At 44.5% G+C, this 16,959-nt stretch overlaps 1 protein-coding gene across 2 annotated transcripts in view; it reads right to left on the minus strand.

Moving 5' to 3' along the window:
* The window catches only part of BICC1 (BicC family RNA binding protein 1), a 90,432-nt gene extending 74,031 nt beyond the window's left edge, over positions 1–16,401 (minus strand). Inside the window, exon 1 of one of the 2 annotated variants that reach the window (XM_068197169.1) lies at positions 16,047–16,401. In XM_068197169.1, coding sequence (XP_068053270.1) covers positions 16,047–16,248 — 202 coding nt within the window. In that variant the 5' untranslated portion in view covers positions 16,249–16,401. Of the gene's footprint in view, positions 1–14,744; positions 14,776–16,046 lie in introns of those variants that run through there. The other variant, XM_068197170.1, reaches the window with a different exon arrangement.
* Between the last annotated feature and the right edge of the window lie 558 nt (positions 16,402–16,959).

A 16,959-nucleotide genomic window follows, 5' to 3' on the forward strand; every position in this document is an offset into this window, starting at 1 on the left:
AACTATAAATAAATAAAATTATAAATACATACACCTTATTTACTCTAAAGACAATACATACCACCATCAATAGGACTTAATCTTGAGCTCAAAAATAATATAGAAATATCAACTCCATGTAGTTTATTGCATAGATGCCATAGTACAAGTATGACCCATCAGATGTGGATCCAATCTTCACAATTCACGCTGTTCTTGAGATAAACATGACAGTACTGTGCTTCCTACTGAGCCAACAATGACTTTATCCCTTAATTTATGCTTCTTCCTTCATGCTGTTTTTTTAACAGTGCTATTTCAACTATTTGAGCTGTTCCTTTAAAACAGAATTTGGCTATTGTTTGCTTTTTTTTGGCACATTACTAAAAACCATGAGGCATTGCATACAATTAGCACTAATTAAGTGATATGGAGACCAGTAGATTGCTCTGTAAAGACAAGCATGGAAGTTTATAAATTACTCTTGTGGAGGAAAGGACATTGTAACAACCAGAAGTTACAGTCGAAGAAACTCACTAAACTCTGAAAGTCTCTGCCTATCTCAACCATGCATAATTAAAAAAAAAAAGCCAAACCATGTAGAATTAACAGAGGTGAAAGTCTGGAGGGTGTCCTTTTCTGGAGGTCATAAGCCATTATTATTAAGACTGCCAAAAAAAGCCACGTTTCCTGTTTGCATTTTTTCTTCTGTTTTGATTTTGGTTGAATTTGGGTATTCTGTTACAGCTCAACTGGATTTCACCATAAAATACTTTTCAGCTCTTTAAGTTGCTACCCTGAAATCATGAGACCACTTGGCTACCACAAACCCACAGCCTTGGCAAATCCGATTTGCAGAAACTGATATAAATCTTTTCTGTAACCTAATGAAAAATAATCACCAAATTTAAGATGTCAGAAGAAAAACTTTGTTTTAGAAAAGAAAAGCAAATCAATTTCTGTTGCCTAAGCTGTCATAGTGAAATGTTAAGCAGCTCTCACTATGCCTACATGGAGCCCACTTGCCCAGAGATCAGAGAGGTTTCTCCAGAAAGGGAACTATTCTTCCATTGCTGAAGAAATAGCACCAGGGAGCTGAGACAGCTCAAGCACCAGTCCCCAAGGTGTTCAGTCCACTTCAATCTGTATATGGCAGTAATTAACCAGTTCCTGGCAGAAACATTCCAAACCAGTCTGTATTTGAACAAAAGGAGCCGACCTGGGATCCACCTGCAGCACTAACCACCACTTACAGAAGAACAAACAAGTGTCATTAGAGCACATTTTAAAAAAGTGAATTAGGAGTTATTTAACTTATACAAAAAGGTGTTTTCCTCCTAAACACCCTCCTCACCTCTACTTCTGTCCTTAAAAACTTTGAGATACTTTCCCTTTAAATTCAATAAGGTTTAAATCACGGACTACCTCAAAAGAGAAATTGACTTTGTATTTCTGTAGTAAAAGAAATACAGCCCAAGAGCAGAATGCTTGAGAAGACAACATCACTTGGGAATCACAAGAGACCACAAAGATAATTATATTATATAATTAGAGAACCATGTTTTCTCTTGGGCTGATGTTAAACTCTTTTACGAGATATAAAATTACTCAGACATTAAGAGCATATTCTTACTCCTTTGATTATTAAAATGGTGGAAGAAAGGTTACATTACAACAAAGTGCTAAATATTAAGGACTTTCAAGTGTTTCAGAATGAGAAGCTCCATCTATCAGTTTACCATTAACTTCACACTACCAGGTAACACTGATCTACTTTACAAATACGTATATTCCCCCAATTATTTTTTAATCATTTGCAAGCACAACACCAATCCCTTACAAAGTGACTACACTCCTAAAGTCTCTACTGTTATCCAGAAGATTGCAAACATTCTTTTATGGCTGTGGCTCTTCTCTTCAGAAAAATGCAAATCCATGCTGACCAGCAGCTCCACACCATGGTCTTCCAGTTCACATCTTTAACATGGACGTCAACATGCACTGCAGCATCTGAGCCTGCCTTATTGCAGCAAACAAAATGCACCCAAATACCAAACATCCCAACCATCCTGCCACTGCCTCCATTCCAGTGAGGCAGGCCTGAGGAACCAGAGTAGCTGTTTCGGGACATACATTACACAGAAAGAACCCATCCTGGGTAGGTACATAGCAAAGCATCTGCACCAAAGCCTACACTCAAGTGCAATGCTCATCAATGATCTGTGCTCCATCTGAAAGGGCAGTTAGGAGAGGATGGAAAAAGGCTGTGTTCATCCAGCCCCTGCAGGCTCCCAGCTTTCCCAGCCTGCTCTCACTCCCACGAAGCAGAGCAGCCCAAAGTCTGGGTACCAGGTGCAGAAATGCTGAACGCGCTTCAAGCGATCTCGACCCATCACGCTGCTGGGAGGGGGCAGAACAGAGCTGGTGAGTGGTTCCTCCTCCTCTCCTCCCATAAAACACTGCAAAAAGAACGAGAGCAGGAGAGAGGCTGAACAGGAGCACTGAGCAGCTCCTCTCCCGCCAGCGTGCCTGGCTGCCGTGCAATGCATGGGGAGATCCTTCCTGTGCACATCCAAAGCTACTGGACTTCAACAATCCTCTTAGTCACGTCTCCCTTCGCCTCTCGGGTCCCGAGATTTCCCACTCTGAAATTTCCTATGTGTCTGAAAGACTTGGCTGTGCTGCCCTGCTCGAACCCTCGGCTCTGGCCATCCTGCACGGGCCGCTGGGTCTCTTTCCTTCCACGCAGCCGCTCGCCGCTCCCGCGCCTCGCTCAGTGCTCAGCCCAGCCGCGGCAGACCCGAGCCGCTGCTCCGCTCGGAGGACGAACATTCCTTCCACTCACGCAATGCAGAAAGCAGGAGCAGGGAAGAGAGACACCAGAAGCAGCCTCAGGCGGCATAGAGCTGTAGCACGAAGCTGACTGCACTTAATTCTTTAACACATTATTAAAAGCAGTCTCCAACTCTCCGCTGGCTATTCAAGCCTAGAGGGAAGGCAGTGCCAACAGAAGCTCTGCAGTGATACAGGAGAGACACCCAATGAAAAGACTCCTGCAAATATGCAGCTGATATCCTCTAAGGAAAAAAATATACTAGCATTTTACATTTTAATTGATTTGTATTATAGTTTCAAGTCAAAACACCAGTAACCCTCAGCTCTCTATATAAACACAGAAAATATAATTCCAATGACATATAAACCAATTTATAAGAAACTTCAGTCAGGCAAAATTTATCTGTTGTCTAAGTTTGCATCTTTCAGGTGATAAACACCTAAAACTATACTTAAAATCCAGCAGAATAATCTTCTAGCACTCAATTCCCCCAAACAGTTACAAGAACACAGAATATAAAGTTTTGTAAATGTTTAAATAGATGCAAAACTTTGCAATACCCTACTCTTTTTTTTTTTTCCACAGCTTAAACGATTCCTCATGTCTCAAACATGGGAATGACTTTTTTTTATTTCTGCCAAGTCTCTGAACAATCTAAAGATGTCACTGAAGACCACTTAAAGTAAAAAACCTGAGTGCTGCTAAGCAACCCAGAAAATATCATTACATGTTCAATTGTTTAGTGCATTGAAAAATTTCACACATATTGAGAGTCCATGTATTCCACACTCTAATGATGGTAATGTCTTCCACACAGAGGAAGAAAAAATTCTGCAGAATATGTTCTTATTTCAAAAAGGAATTGCTAATAAAGAACTAAAGATTTGATCAAATTTATTCACTGTTTCTGCACATGGAACAGATTAGAAACAGATCCTCTCTTATCCACGATTTTATACATGCTTCGGAAGTAAATTTACTAAGGAAAAACAGCACTTGTGTTTGTTTAACTAAAAAACTAAAGACATACCAGAATTCTTTTCCACTATATAAAACAGTATTTTAAAAATGTATTCCACATCCAGACTCTTTAAATCAATGCTATTTTAACTGCTCCAGCTGCATATAAACAAAGGCCATCTAATGTAATTTCATATTTCACCACTCTATAGCACTTCTCACCCACGGATGTACTTCCACATCCTGACAAAGGGACACCAAGTCTCATGTTCCTTTGATGATAAGGATTTCCATATCCTAGCAAGGGTGACATGTGAATGTAGCCTTCATTACAATTACACATAAATACATGTGTGTTTTTCCATTTAAATGTAAGTATTACACACACAGAGACATGGTTTTAAATACAGGTGATTTTAACCCCTTTCTGTACAGCACAAGGCTCATCATGGCTCCGTACCACAGTGTAATACTCTGCACAGGAACTCCTTTACAACAAAGATCCTGGTTTAATTACTCTGCATCCCAGTTTATACACCTTCAAGGAACACAGTCCCACCATAAAAAACATGGGGAATATCTTCAGAAGACATCAATGTAACTAAAATGTTTCACTGCATCACTTATAATGGACTTCATATTTATTTTGGAATTATGAATTTCATTTTTCCATCTCTCAAGATGCTTGGTCTTAAGTTACCAATCCTGTATATTCAACTGCCATAAATTTATTGCAGGCACAGACTGAACAGAGCCAATGAAAATAGACATAATCAAAGCCCTCCATTCACACAAAGTGATTGGCAAGAAGGTAAAAGGCACACTTAAAGGTTAAACCACTAATTCAGAGTGGTAACACAGATTCCCCAAACCAAAGTTTGCTTAAATTGTAAAAAAAAAAAAAAAAATCATCACCTGTACGTAGAATTAAAAAAAATGTTTTATAAACAAAAAAGGAAGAGGTGAAAATCTAGTTAAAACTTTGGAATATGTGGCAACCTCACTACGAAACCTTAGACTACCAAAACAAAAAATGTAAATGTTTATACAGCAAGGTAGAACAGAGACAATGGCAGAAGCTGATGCCCAGAAGTTCCATCTGCACATGAGGAAGAACTTCCTTACTGTGCAGTGACCGAGCACTGGGACAGCCTGCCCAGAGAGGGTGTGCAGCCTCCCTCCCTGGAGATGTTCCAGACCCAGCTGGACACACTTCTGTGCCATGTGCTCCAGGATGAACAGGGAGGCAAGGCCAGTGATCCCCTGTGCTCCTTTCCTGACCCACTCTGTGATGTGTGAGCTAAGAACAGCACAGACACAAGTACATGTTCCAGAAAACAAAAGCAGCACTTCAAAACAACAGGATAAATCATTAGTGTTACCAACTTCTCTCTCCAGTTATCTTTTAATATTGCTTCTTTCAGACCAGATTTACTTGGCTTAATACTGATTTTCAGATATGTTGTACTGGAGACCATTTAGCTCAGCTTGATTATAAAAACATTGCAAGTTCTCCTCACAAGGAAATCTAGCACAATTCCTTTCCAAGAAGCAAGTTTAAACAGATGAAGCCCATGATCTGAGCTGTTCCACAAGCAGCAGAAAGGTATTATGGGTTTGTTCTGCTTGTCATCTCATCACTTGTATGGACAATCATTCAAGCTTTTACACAGACTTTGTGCCAAGTAAGTGAGAAAACACATAGCTCTATCTTTTTAAGTACATAATTTGAACTTGCAGATATATTTCACTTGAATGATCTGGAATGAGGCTTTGTTTTTTCTTTCCTTGGCACTCTTATTTACAGTTTTTTGTTTTCAAAACCTCTGTAATATCTTAGCAGCCAAATCAAAATTCTATGCCATTATAACTCCCACAAATAGAAGTTATTTTTGCAGGTTAAAAAGCTGTAGAGAAGGGCTGAAAGAGGTAAAAGAATTATCAACCCATAGCTTCTTAACACATTGGGCAGGTACACAGGAAAAACAAACCAACCAACCAGAAAAACTTTTCTATGAGATGAGGGAAAAGAAGTACCTATAAAATCCCAGTATCATAAACATTCCTCAGCATCTACATACTGCAAGCCTGACAATAACCACACAAGCACAATGATTGCTGCTTATTTTTCCTCAAAAACCATTCTTACAGACTTGATTCATATCACACAGTTTTAGGGGAAAATGGAACCAAGATTTTGCAAAGCCTCCCAGGCCTGGCCTGCAGAGAAGTTTAGCAAATGGAAAATGGATGGCTCCTGCCTCACTTGCAGCTACACATGTTCCCAAGAAGCAAAAAGTCAAAAGAGGAATGGGGACTCACTATTTTCATACATCGATATTTGAGAAAAAGCTCCTCCATACAAGTTTATCAAATTTTATACATAAGGAGTATTTTTCACAAGGTTTATTGCAACCTTTACATGCCAGGCAAGCCCTGGAATTACATCAGAATGGGGAATGCAGCTGCCTTGTGGCTGGTACCAGCTACACTGACCAGCTTCCTACCTCTGGGAAAAGGCTCAGCAGTCAAATCAAATGGGGCAAAGAAATGCAATTTTTTCAAAGTCTCAAAGCAGCAAACCAGAGAATATTCCTTCCAACCCAGTAAAATTTCTACCAGGCTGCATTTGAGCCCTTCTAGAAATGGTAACAGCTAAAACATTTAGCTGCATCCAAAACTATCACTTATCAAGGGCTAACTACATCTTCAGATGGCAGATTGTGTGGATGTCCTGGAAAGAACCTCCTCCAGCAACCAGTGTGCCCCAGAAGCTCACAGCCCCTAAAGGAATGGGCCAAAATCTAGTGTTTAAAGTTCTAGGACATATCAACCTAGGCAATTAAAAAAAAAAAAAACTAAGCAATAAAAAAGGAGCTTTACTCCACAGCATTTATAAACTGTTGATCTCAAGATGCCAAATTCAAGACACAGCTGCTGGCAGCTGGCCATTTGGGAGGCAGTCAGAATGACTGGAAATCTCATGCCTTTTAAATGCATCATCTATTATTGTCTTTCTCACCACTAGTGATACATTTATAAATGTATTTTTTTAAAACCTTTCACCCTCGAAGGGAAAGAAACCTAAGAAACAAGTTACCTCCTGTTTGCCGTCACTCACATGTGCAAGGAAGACACTTCCAGGAAGGATAAATTGAGCAACATGTCCTTCTGTGGTTTACACAGCGGAATCCAAGCAGTAGAGATAACAGGACTGTGCTCCAACCCCAGCTGCACTCCCAGGTCCTGTTTTCACAGCTTGCTCACATACCACCAGCAAGAACACAAAGCTTAGGAGGATGTGGTGTAACCCAGAGCGCGGCATCCCTGAACTGCACCCCTGGAAGCAGCTAGGCCATGCAGCCCACGGCCAGCTCCCACTGCTCGGCCCCTGAGCGCCCAGTTACTTTATCCCATCCCTGGAGCCAGCCTTGACGGAGCCTCAGCAAAACCTCCAGCAGGTGGGAGGCTCACAGAGATAACCACAGCTACATCCCTGTAGGACTATCATCTCAAAGGCTGTCTGACAGCAGCGAAGCAGCAGCAGATCTGTGTCCCAGCTCACCCAGCCAGGCTGGAGGGACAATCCAGTTGTGCTCCTGTGGGCCAGAGCACCCCAACACCACAATCTGCAGCCAGACACAGCCCCCAGCACCCCTCGTGTGCATGAGAGCCAAGACCTGCCCTGGCAGCAGCTGCCTGACCCAGCCATCATCTTGCCTTCCTGGGGACTGCAGGGATCTTCCTGGGGGCCAGCACAACCAAATCCTACCTGGGCTGCCACAGGTGGGGTGTACAGACCAGTATTCCCAGCAGATGTTTTTCAATGCCCTCAGGAAGGCAAATTGACCCCTAACTCAATCACAATTTTATCAACTATGGAGAATGCTTCAAGCTGCAAACGGCTATTTTTAATGCTGCTGACTGATCAAGGATTTACCTAAAAATGTATTTTTAGTCATCTCCAATATCTAACATTAATAAACACTGTGCTTTAATATTACAGTCCAATCTCAGATTTAGTATTTTAACTTGACAATTGAAATTGTAGTTAAGAATTCTTTAAATCCTTTGCTGTCCAAAAAAAGACAGCAGTGACCTCACTTCAGCACTGAACACTGCAAAAACTGGAAAGCCTCCAGATTTTATGGATTATTTCCTTTTCAGAAAAAGAGGAAAAGCCATAAAATGACATCTTTTTTCTGCTTGTCCTGTCATTAGGCACCACTGAGAAGACTCTGGCTCCATCTGCTTATATGCTCTGACACACAACGCATACGGTGTTCCCTGCGCCTTCTCAAGATTAAAGCTGAACAATCCCAGATGTCTCAGCCTCCCCTCCTGTGTCAGTTCTCCGGTCCCTCAGTAGTGTTGTGGCCCTTTGCTGGATTTGTTCCAGAATGCTCATGTCTCTCTGCCACCGGGGAAACCAGGGCTGGACCCAGCACTCCTGATGTGTCTCACCAGAGCTGCACAGCTTGTCAGGCCCCAACCTGTGACAGTTTTCCCCCTGGTGCAGCACTTCATGTTCCCTTTTGCTGAACCTCATGGAATCTTTGGGCCATTTCTTCAGCTTACTAGGGTCCCTCTGAATGGCTGCCCTCCATCTTCACATTCATGATTAATTTTTCATTGCAAGTAAGGCAAAAGCCCAGCAAACCAGTTCCTGCTGTCACTTCCTTGATCACCTGCAGGAAGCTGTCACAAAAGCATTCCAGAAACCTCCTACATGGCTGGTGTGCTGCCACACTCTAGTCCCAGCAAAGAACAGAGGGGTTAAACTCCTCCATGGGGATCAACAGCAAACAGGAGCCTCCCTCCAGCTGTTTGAAGGCCTCATGTGCTGCTTCTTCCCAATGTAGCAGCCACCTGCACAACCACCCAGCACTCCTGAGCCTGCACTCTCAAATGGCTGGTGGAGTGCTCCAAGGCAGAGCTCCCTGCAATCCTGCCACTCCCCCACATAAAAGGGCAACACCTCCTCCTCAGCACCCCACTCTGTGCACCCTACAGACCCTGTCACTGAAGGACTCCAGACCCCAGAGCTATCACATCACACCTCTCCAGCCTCAGGGAGATTGCAGGCCTGCAGTTCCAGCTCTCTGCTACCCCTGCATCCCCATCAGGAGCTTCAAGGATGTACCACGCTCGTGCTTCCCAGTAAAGGTTCTCCTGAACAGTCCTGCAGGCACACGCCTGTGGTGTGCCTTCCCAGTTTCTGTGCCCTGGTGTCTATTACTTCAGCAGAGCTGCACAGCAGGAGAACAGCTAGGACAGAACAGTGCTGCTACATGCCCATCAACCTCTCCATGAAATCTGGCTTGCAGCACAAAAATTACATGAAGTTACGCTGCCAGGCAAGTGACTTATCCAGACACTAAGTGTTCACAGTTACAGATTTGTTTTCAATCCCCTATCCACCACACCCATCTTCTTCTGCACAGACATCAAGAGTTTTTCCACCCAAAATCCAAAACCTGCTTTCACACATGAGAGAACTCGTTGATTACTCAGATTCCTTAGACTGTATTATCTAGTGAGATAAGACTCTCACTCTGGAGTGTTCCTTCAAAACATCAATAGAAATTTAACATGAAACTATTTCTTCCAGTAAAGAGGATATCACTGCAGATATCTTTACATAAATCAGCTATAAAAGTCACCGAAACATGAAGAGTTCCTTTGCCTCATGTAATACACTCATACTGCTTTGAGCCAGAGGCAAGAAACAAATATGGAACAAGAGCTGAGGCTATGATCAAAGAATGGTTTGAATTGCTTAAGTCAAAATTATTTTAGAAATGAGCACTGATTAATAGGTAGCATCTTAAAGAATAAAACCTTAAATCAAGTGCTTGTTCCTTCAGATAGCTTATTAGTGTATGTGCTTTCTGTAGCTGAACTCCAGCTCATGTAGTCATACTAGTTTAAGCTCAAAATTCATGAAAGTCACCAAAGAGTCTTCACAGCAAAGGTCATCACTGTAAAAATATTTTTTAAAAATCTATTAGTTCTTCGACACAGAGGTTTGAAATTAAAGAAAACTAGCATGTTTCATTGTTTGAGAGGCATAAAGCCAAGAGCCTGAAATGAGTACTCAAAATAGGACATATTTTCCAGTGGAGGTAAAGATTACAATATAACCAACAGGAATGTGCAAGCCAGCAATACTTAACTCAGCAGCTCATGCCAAACCATGATAGTCCGTTGTACTACTTGAACGCTGAAACTTGAGAAAGTGGTATTATTACAATTGTTAATAGTGGAATGCAAGAACTACAAGTCACACAAATTCATTTCATGTATTTATTTTCTGTAGAAATAGACTATTCAGCACTTTGGGGATTTGAAAACCTGACAAAGAACTTGGATTCTTTTTTCCTGCTACATATAAGTTAAAAACCAAATGTAAATGCTATTAGGAAGGTTCCAATTTCCCCACAACTATGTCCTTGTATAGGTTATGCTGACACATTACAAGGAACAAACTATAATAAAACCACCAACAGAAATCTCACAATTCAGTAGAAAAACTCAACATTTTCCTCCTCTAGGAAAAGCAACTGTGGTTAGGACCTACTAAAATGAAGAGGAAGATATTTCAGTACAAATCTGGTCATAGACAAGACATAGTTCACAACCCTTGGATCTCCAAGAGGGACATGGGAACTGTAAACAGGAGTATAAATCACCAGTACTCTGAGTATTTTTAACTTCAGCTGCAAGCAAGGTACACTAATTATTTGAAGGACCACAGTACACTAAGTTTTATTGTACAGATTTCTACCACCATCACAAACACACAAAAAAATCCAGGGGAATATCAGTAATTCCTGCTTAGCCAATTAAACATAAAACCCCAAAATAAACTTAACACGGAACTTGCCCTCCCTGCACAGACACCATCACAGGAATATTACAACTGCCTGATAAGCAGCCAACTTGCTCAAAATTCCTACCCTCGGGGTCCAGCCTCTAATAAAACCATTGTTTGTGGCACTCAGCAGAAGCCTGAGTTTCTTAGAATATCTCTGTCTTCTTTAGCACATCCCAATAAAAGTGCTTTTCTTTCCCCACCACTCCACTTCCCCAAAGCTTTGCCTGCCACATGTATCGATTTATCATTCTCTGTAGATGAAACAAACGAGTGCAGAAGACTATGAAAAGGACCAAAGTAAACCTTCCAGCAGTTATGCATTAAGTAGGGAAAATAAACTTGTTTAAACACAAGTTTCACCTGATGGATCAGCAAACAAAAGCTGGTTATCATCCAGGCATCAGAAAGAGGCATTGCATAAGTACAATCAAGATCTGACAATGGTCTCAGGGTAACCTTTAGACAAAGGAACTAACAACTCATTTACAGTAAATTTCGTGTGGATTAAACCGTGCAAAAAAAGTTACCTAAATATTCGTGTCATCTCACCCCAAGAAAATTAGGGGTTGTTCTGGCTAGAAAATTACTAGCTGAGCATTTTTCTAGCTCCCCATGACAGGCAAAGAGCACCAAAACAGAGGGAGTAGGATGGGGCAGAGCTCTCTCAATGCTGCAGTGGCAGGACAGAGCTAAACACAAAAGCACCTCAAGGAGCTGCTTGCACTGACTGCTCATACTGAATTGGTGACAGCACTTTTGTCCTTACTGCCTGGAAAGTAACCAGTGATCCACTATCATTTTTAGAATTCACACAATTCCTCTAATTCTGGCCTACTGCAGCTGACCTGTGACATAGCCAACACAGCCAGCACTACACCCAGTGCTGTTTTCCAAGGTGCTCACCTGGTAGCAACATAAGCTGTTCTGTAAGATGAGCTCGAGAGCAAACCGGGTGCTCTTCAGAGTTTCCTGGGCATGTGCTTTTCTTCATGTGTTTGTTTATCAATAAATAGTCAGGCAAATGCTGAATTACCTCACAAGGGAAAAAATCCCAACAAAACCAATAAAAACACAGAACAAAAAAACCACCACCCATAAAGTTTTAGATCCCTAATTAAAATTACCCTCAGGAGTCCTCAAAATGAAAGATGATACACAAAAAAATACAAAACAGAGCAGAGAAAAACAATTTTAAGAAGCAGAGTTTTGTACTTTAATGAAAGAGCCATATATAATTTGGGCCCACACACCATTGCTAGATTTAGGCTCTTATTAAAAACAGCATGGATTTGTTTTTTTAGCAAACTACTATCATGCGATAGTGCATTATAAAGTCACAAAGTATTTAACTGTGAGTGCTTAAACCACACATGCCACATAAAAAAACCCCTACATCTGCTAGAGAACATGACAAAGAAAAAGAATTATTTGAAATGCAAGATTGGCATAACATTTTGTAACCAAGAATGAGACACCACGCAAGCAAAAAAAGGTGTTGCTTTCTTTGGTTTGGGTTTTTTTAATGTTCATGGCCAACTTGTCTAAGCCTACTGATTGCTTCAACATCAGCTGACAGATGATACTTTTTGGACAGCTTTCCTAAGTTTACTGTTCTGCCTCTTTACAATAATATTCAGCTCCTATGGTAACAGACACTCACGCACTAAGTAAATCATCCCACAATATGAAGTCACCTGAGCATTAACCAGAATTTGTTAAGAGCAGCTGTAATTAATTGGGCTGCTAGGAAATACCATCTTCTGTCACTGCTGAAAAGAAAAGTTGATCTGTTTACTCATATTGGCCTCCAAAAAAAATTATTCTAGAAGTATCTGTTCACCAAGAAACTGATGAAGACATGAGGCATAAGAGAGCTTACACCCCACTGTAAAGACTGAGATTTGTTTATGGCACAGAATTCCAGTCATCTATGTGCAAGTAATAAAACAGTCATACAGAGAAGATGGGCACAAGGACTTACTTGCAAGGGGTTTACACAGCTTTTGCAATTTCTGATATTCCAAACAGAACCATTCAGGAAATACCAATACAATTATTTTAAAGTGGGGGGAGAAAAAAAAGGTAGCAGAATCATCCTCAAATCTATCAAAATTTTTTAACACCTAAAGTCAGATTTGATTTCTGCTTCAGATACAACTGGTAGCAAACTACCTGCACCTCCTCTTTTTTAAAGACAGCTGCGGAGTTGTTGCTACAGCACTTAGTGCAATTACTCTGTATCTCACAGGAAGGTGCCCCAGTCCCCTCATGAGCTGCAGAGGCGGCTATTCCCAGGTGAGCCTTGCTGGGATCAGCCCTGGCTCTCAGGAAACTGCCCACAAACTGTGGGAAAGATGAAAATAACCACAGCAGCAGCACATATAAAACTCAGCAATGCAAAAAGCAAGAGAAGCACTGAGCTGAACATGGAGCTGCTGCATGTTCTTTCTCCCAGATAGTTTTTCTTACATTTCACGATTAGTACAGTAAACAACAGATGTTGACGGACCAAAAAACAAAAAAAACCAAAAACAAAAAAAAAAAAAAACCACAAAAAAAACACAAAAAAAATCACCGAGGCACCTCCAAGCAAGAATGAGAACATTTCCTGATAAGTTCCTTCAACAGATGCTCTTTCAAACTTGGCTTTAAAGACAACTGAAGACAATGCATTCTCACTCTTCCATACTATAAGAAAGGTGTGGTGATTACTAGAAGATATTCTAAGTTTTTTAATAATTTTAAAAGTAACTTTTTAAACAAGCTATCTAGTAGCTGGTAAAAGCAAAAGAGGAGCCTTTAAGCACCTAATAGGAACAAACAGCTGTATTTACACCAGCCTGAAGTTTAAAAAAAAGCATAAAAATTAGCTAACTTTTGGAAATAAGAAAACTGCTCATCATGACTTGGATTGAAAAGATGTCTCTTTTCTATCATGCAATTTCTGCATATTTTAAGAACTTCCAGTAAAGGATCTGGTATTAAAAAACATAGGGAATATAACCATACAAATTATCTAACTGGAAATTGTTCCTGGAGATGGTTCACACTGCTTCCTTTCCATTGTCCCTTTCCTGATAGAGCAAGTCAAAGCTTCACTCCCAAAAGATCGACACAAACAAAACGTGGGGAGGGCGGGAGAAGTTAACAAATAAAATCAAGTTTGGCTTGTAATCAGCAGCATAGCTGACTGAATTTCTGGGTACCAGTTACAGATATGGCTCCACGACGCCTTCCCTGGAAGAGCTGCTTGGTGCTTGAGGTTCTTGAAAGTCAAGAGATGAGACAAATACTTGTAAAGTACAGAGAGGAAACTGAGAGGGCACTAACAGAAAGTGACAATGTTTACCAAACAGTTCAGTTTTCTCACAGAAAGAACTGCTATGTTTGGTTCTTGTTTCCTAATAAGTAGTTTTTCATTAACAGTAAGCCAGACAGTTCAGATTTTCACATAAAACCACTTATTTCCAAGTCCAGCATAAACTTTCCACCACAAGAAGGATAACTATCTGATACAAACTCTCCTCAAACCATCACCTAGAAGGTGTGTTCTAGCCAGGGCATACAGCAACCTCACATCAAAAACCAGGCAGTATTCTGCTTGTATTTACTCACTATGCTCTATCATTCAGATACTTATTACTACTTTATTCTTCTTATAAAGGTAAGAAATAAAATTTGAAAACGGAGCAAAGAAAAGTCTTACATTTTGACACTGGCTACTACTGCATCACATAACCTATAGAGTATTTGTTTTCTGCTTGGGAGTTTTGTTTACCCCTTCATGCTTACTACCTCAGGCAGTAGAAGAAAGGACCGCGTGAGGGATGAGATAATGGAAATTTATTCGGCTATTAAAGGAAAAGTTAAGGCAACCTTCATCTTCTTACAGAACTCTAACTTTTGACCCTTATCTACCACTTCTTACACAGAAATACCCATGTGGTTTTGGTTTTCAGACACTTTTGATGAGCACATCTTTATAAATAGTTGTTGCTGCTCTGTTTCTCCAAATTCCTTTCTCTTTACTGCATTACATAATGAGATTTTTCTACTAGCGCTAAAGTATTAACTGATTAAAGATTAACTCACCCCCAGGAGAGACCATCTCAATTAAAAAAATTCCAATCATTGTAGTCACCAAGTCAAACCGCAGCTCTTCAGTGACCAACCCAACTCACCAGCTCCTGCTCGCTCCCACAGCCTCCCTTCCAGTGCTGCAAGGAGGAAGGCAGGTACCCTGACAGGGGATGCTCATGTAGGGAGCACCTAAAGCTTCCAGTAAGTGACCAAAACGCCTCCTTTGTGACACGCCAGGTAAAACATTTGTCAAGGGTCTGTTTGTTCTGAAAACGTACACAAATATGTGAGTTACCATGTTAGTGTAACATTAAGTGTTTACAAAATAGTAGTTCCAAAGGAAAAAGCGCCCTCTTGAAACCACCACTGTCTCTTCTTGTTGATCCAGACACACCCTGAGATTTGACACTGAAACTCACCTCGGTTCTCACAGGCTCCTCAGACCAGACCGCTGGGAACACCCCGAGGGAATCACCCCGCTCAGCAGCATCCTCAACTGGTTCAAACCCACTCATGTGCTCTTTAGCAACAAAACCAGCAATTACTACTCCTGTTTTGTCAAAAGCTGCCTACGTAACTTCCACTGAGAGCAGATAATTCAAAACATACTGGGATAAAATATGTAGCCTCAAGGAAAGAAAAAAACCTCCAAAAAAAAAAAAAAAAAAAACAAAACACCAAAACAAAAAAAAAACCACCCAGACAGCGGAGCCAAGGGCCGAGCCGGTCCCACGGCAGCGGCGGCCGCTGTCAGCTCTGCGGAGCCGTCCCCGCTCCCCCGGCCGGGACGCGCGGCTCCAGCGGCTCCCTGCGCGCTGGGCTGTTCCTCGAAAGCCGCGAGCCCCAGCGCCCTGCCCGAGCGGGACGTGCCGTTCTCACAGACGGAGCTCCGAGGGACCGGCACCCTCCGAGCCGCAGCGGCGCGGGACGAGCCCCGGCGGGGCTGGGCAGCGGCACCACCCGCGACGCCGGGGCCGGCCCGGCCCCAAGCGGCATCTGGCCACCCGGGCTGCGGGGCCGGGGCGCTCGGCTCCGCTCCGGGGGCACAAGGAGCCGCTTCCCCCGGCAGAGCGGGAGCAGCCCCGGCCCGAGAGGCCACGACAGCGCCCGGAGCAGGGACCGGCCCACGGGGCCCCCGCCGACCCAGGCCCGCGTCCAGCGCCCGGGGAAGGGGCTGACAGGACGGGGCTCCCGTGCCGGCGGGGAAGGGGGAGCCAGGACAAGGCACGGCGGGAACCGGGGCCCCCTCTCGCCCCTCCCGGCCGCCGCCACCGCCCCGCGCCCCCCGGGCACCGCCGCCGCTCCCGCCCTCACCTTGGAGCATGGCCTCCAGTTTCTTCCTGTCCACCCGGAATCGCTCCTCGCCCCACTCGGGGCTGTGCAGGGGCCGCGGCGGCCCGGCCGAGTCCTCCTCGGAGCCGGGCGCGGGCGAGTCGGCGCTGCGCTCGCTGTTGGAGCCCGGGTCGGAGAGCGGCTGGGGCAGGTACCCGCTCAGCGGGTCGCACTGCGCCGCCATGGCGCTGCCCGGCGGCCGCCGCCCCGGGCCCCACTCGGCCGCCTCCCCGCGGGACGCTATCTGCCCCCAGAGCCGCCCGGCCGGCGCATCCCAGCCGCCGCCGCACCGAGCCCCGGCGCCGCCCGCCTCTGCCCGCGGCTCCCCGCCGAGTGAGCGCGGCCCCGGCCCGCCGGCGTCCGCGGCTCGGCGGCGCCCCCAGCCCGCCCGCAGCCCGCACAGCGTCCCCACCTCCATTGGGCCGCCGCCCGCCGGGGAGGGGCCGGGGATATCCCCGGCGGGAGGGGGCAGCGCCGCGGCCCCGGAGGAGGGCGGGGAGGCGCGGAGGGGAGGGCAGGGGAGGAGAGGGGAGATGCCACCGCCCCCAGCGGCACCGCCCCCGCCTCCGGCCGCTGGGCCGGGGTCTCCGCCAGACGGGGTCCCCTGCCAGCCGGGATCTCCCTGTCAGCCGGGATCCCGCCGTATCCGGCGACCCCCGACCCTGTGAGCGGGTCTGCAGCGACCGTGCGGTGCCGGGCGACACACAGGACAGGGGGGTGGCGGTCCTGAGCTGCACCGTGCCCGGAGCCGATCCCGAACGGCGCCGGTGAGGGCGGCAGGGACCAGCCGGCCGCGGCTTGGCCGCATGTCCTGCAGCCACCGCGGCACATCCCCTCCCGCCGGGGAGAGCCCCGGCTCCCCGCCCGGACGGTTCGCTGCACGAAGCCTCGTGAC

The sequence above is a fragment of the Anomalospiza imberbis genome, chromosome 8 (genome assembly GCF_031753505.1).
Source record: "Anomalospiza imberbis isolate Cuckoo-Finch-1a 21T00152 chromosome 8, ASM3175350v1, whole genome shotgun sequence".
In the NCBI taxonomy this organism is placed as follows: Eukaryota; Metazoa; Chordata; class Aves; order Passeriformes; family Viduidae; genus Anomalospiza; species Anomalospiza imberbis.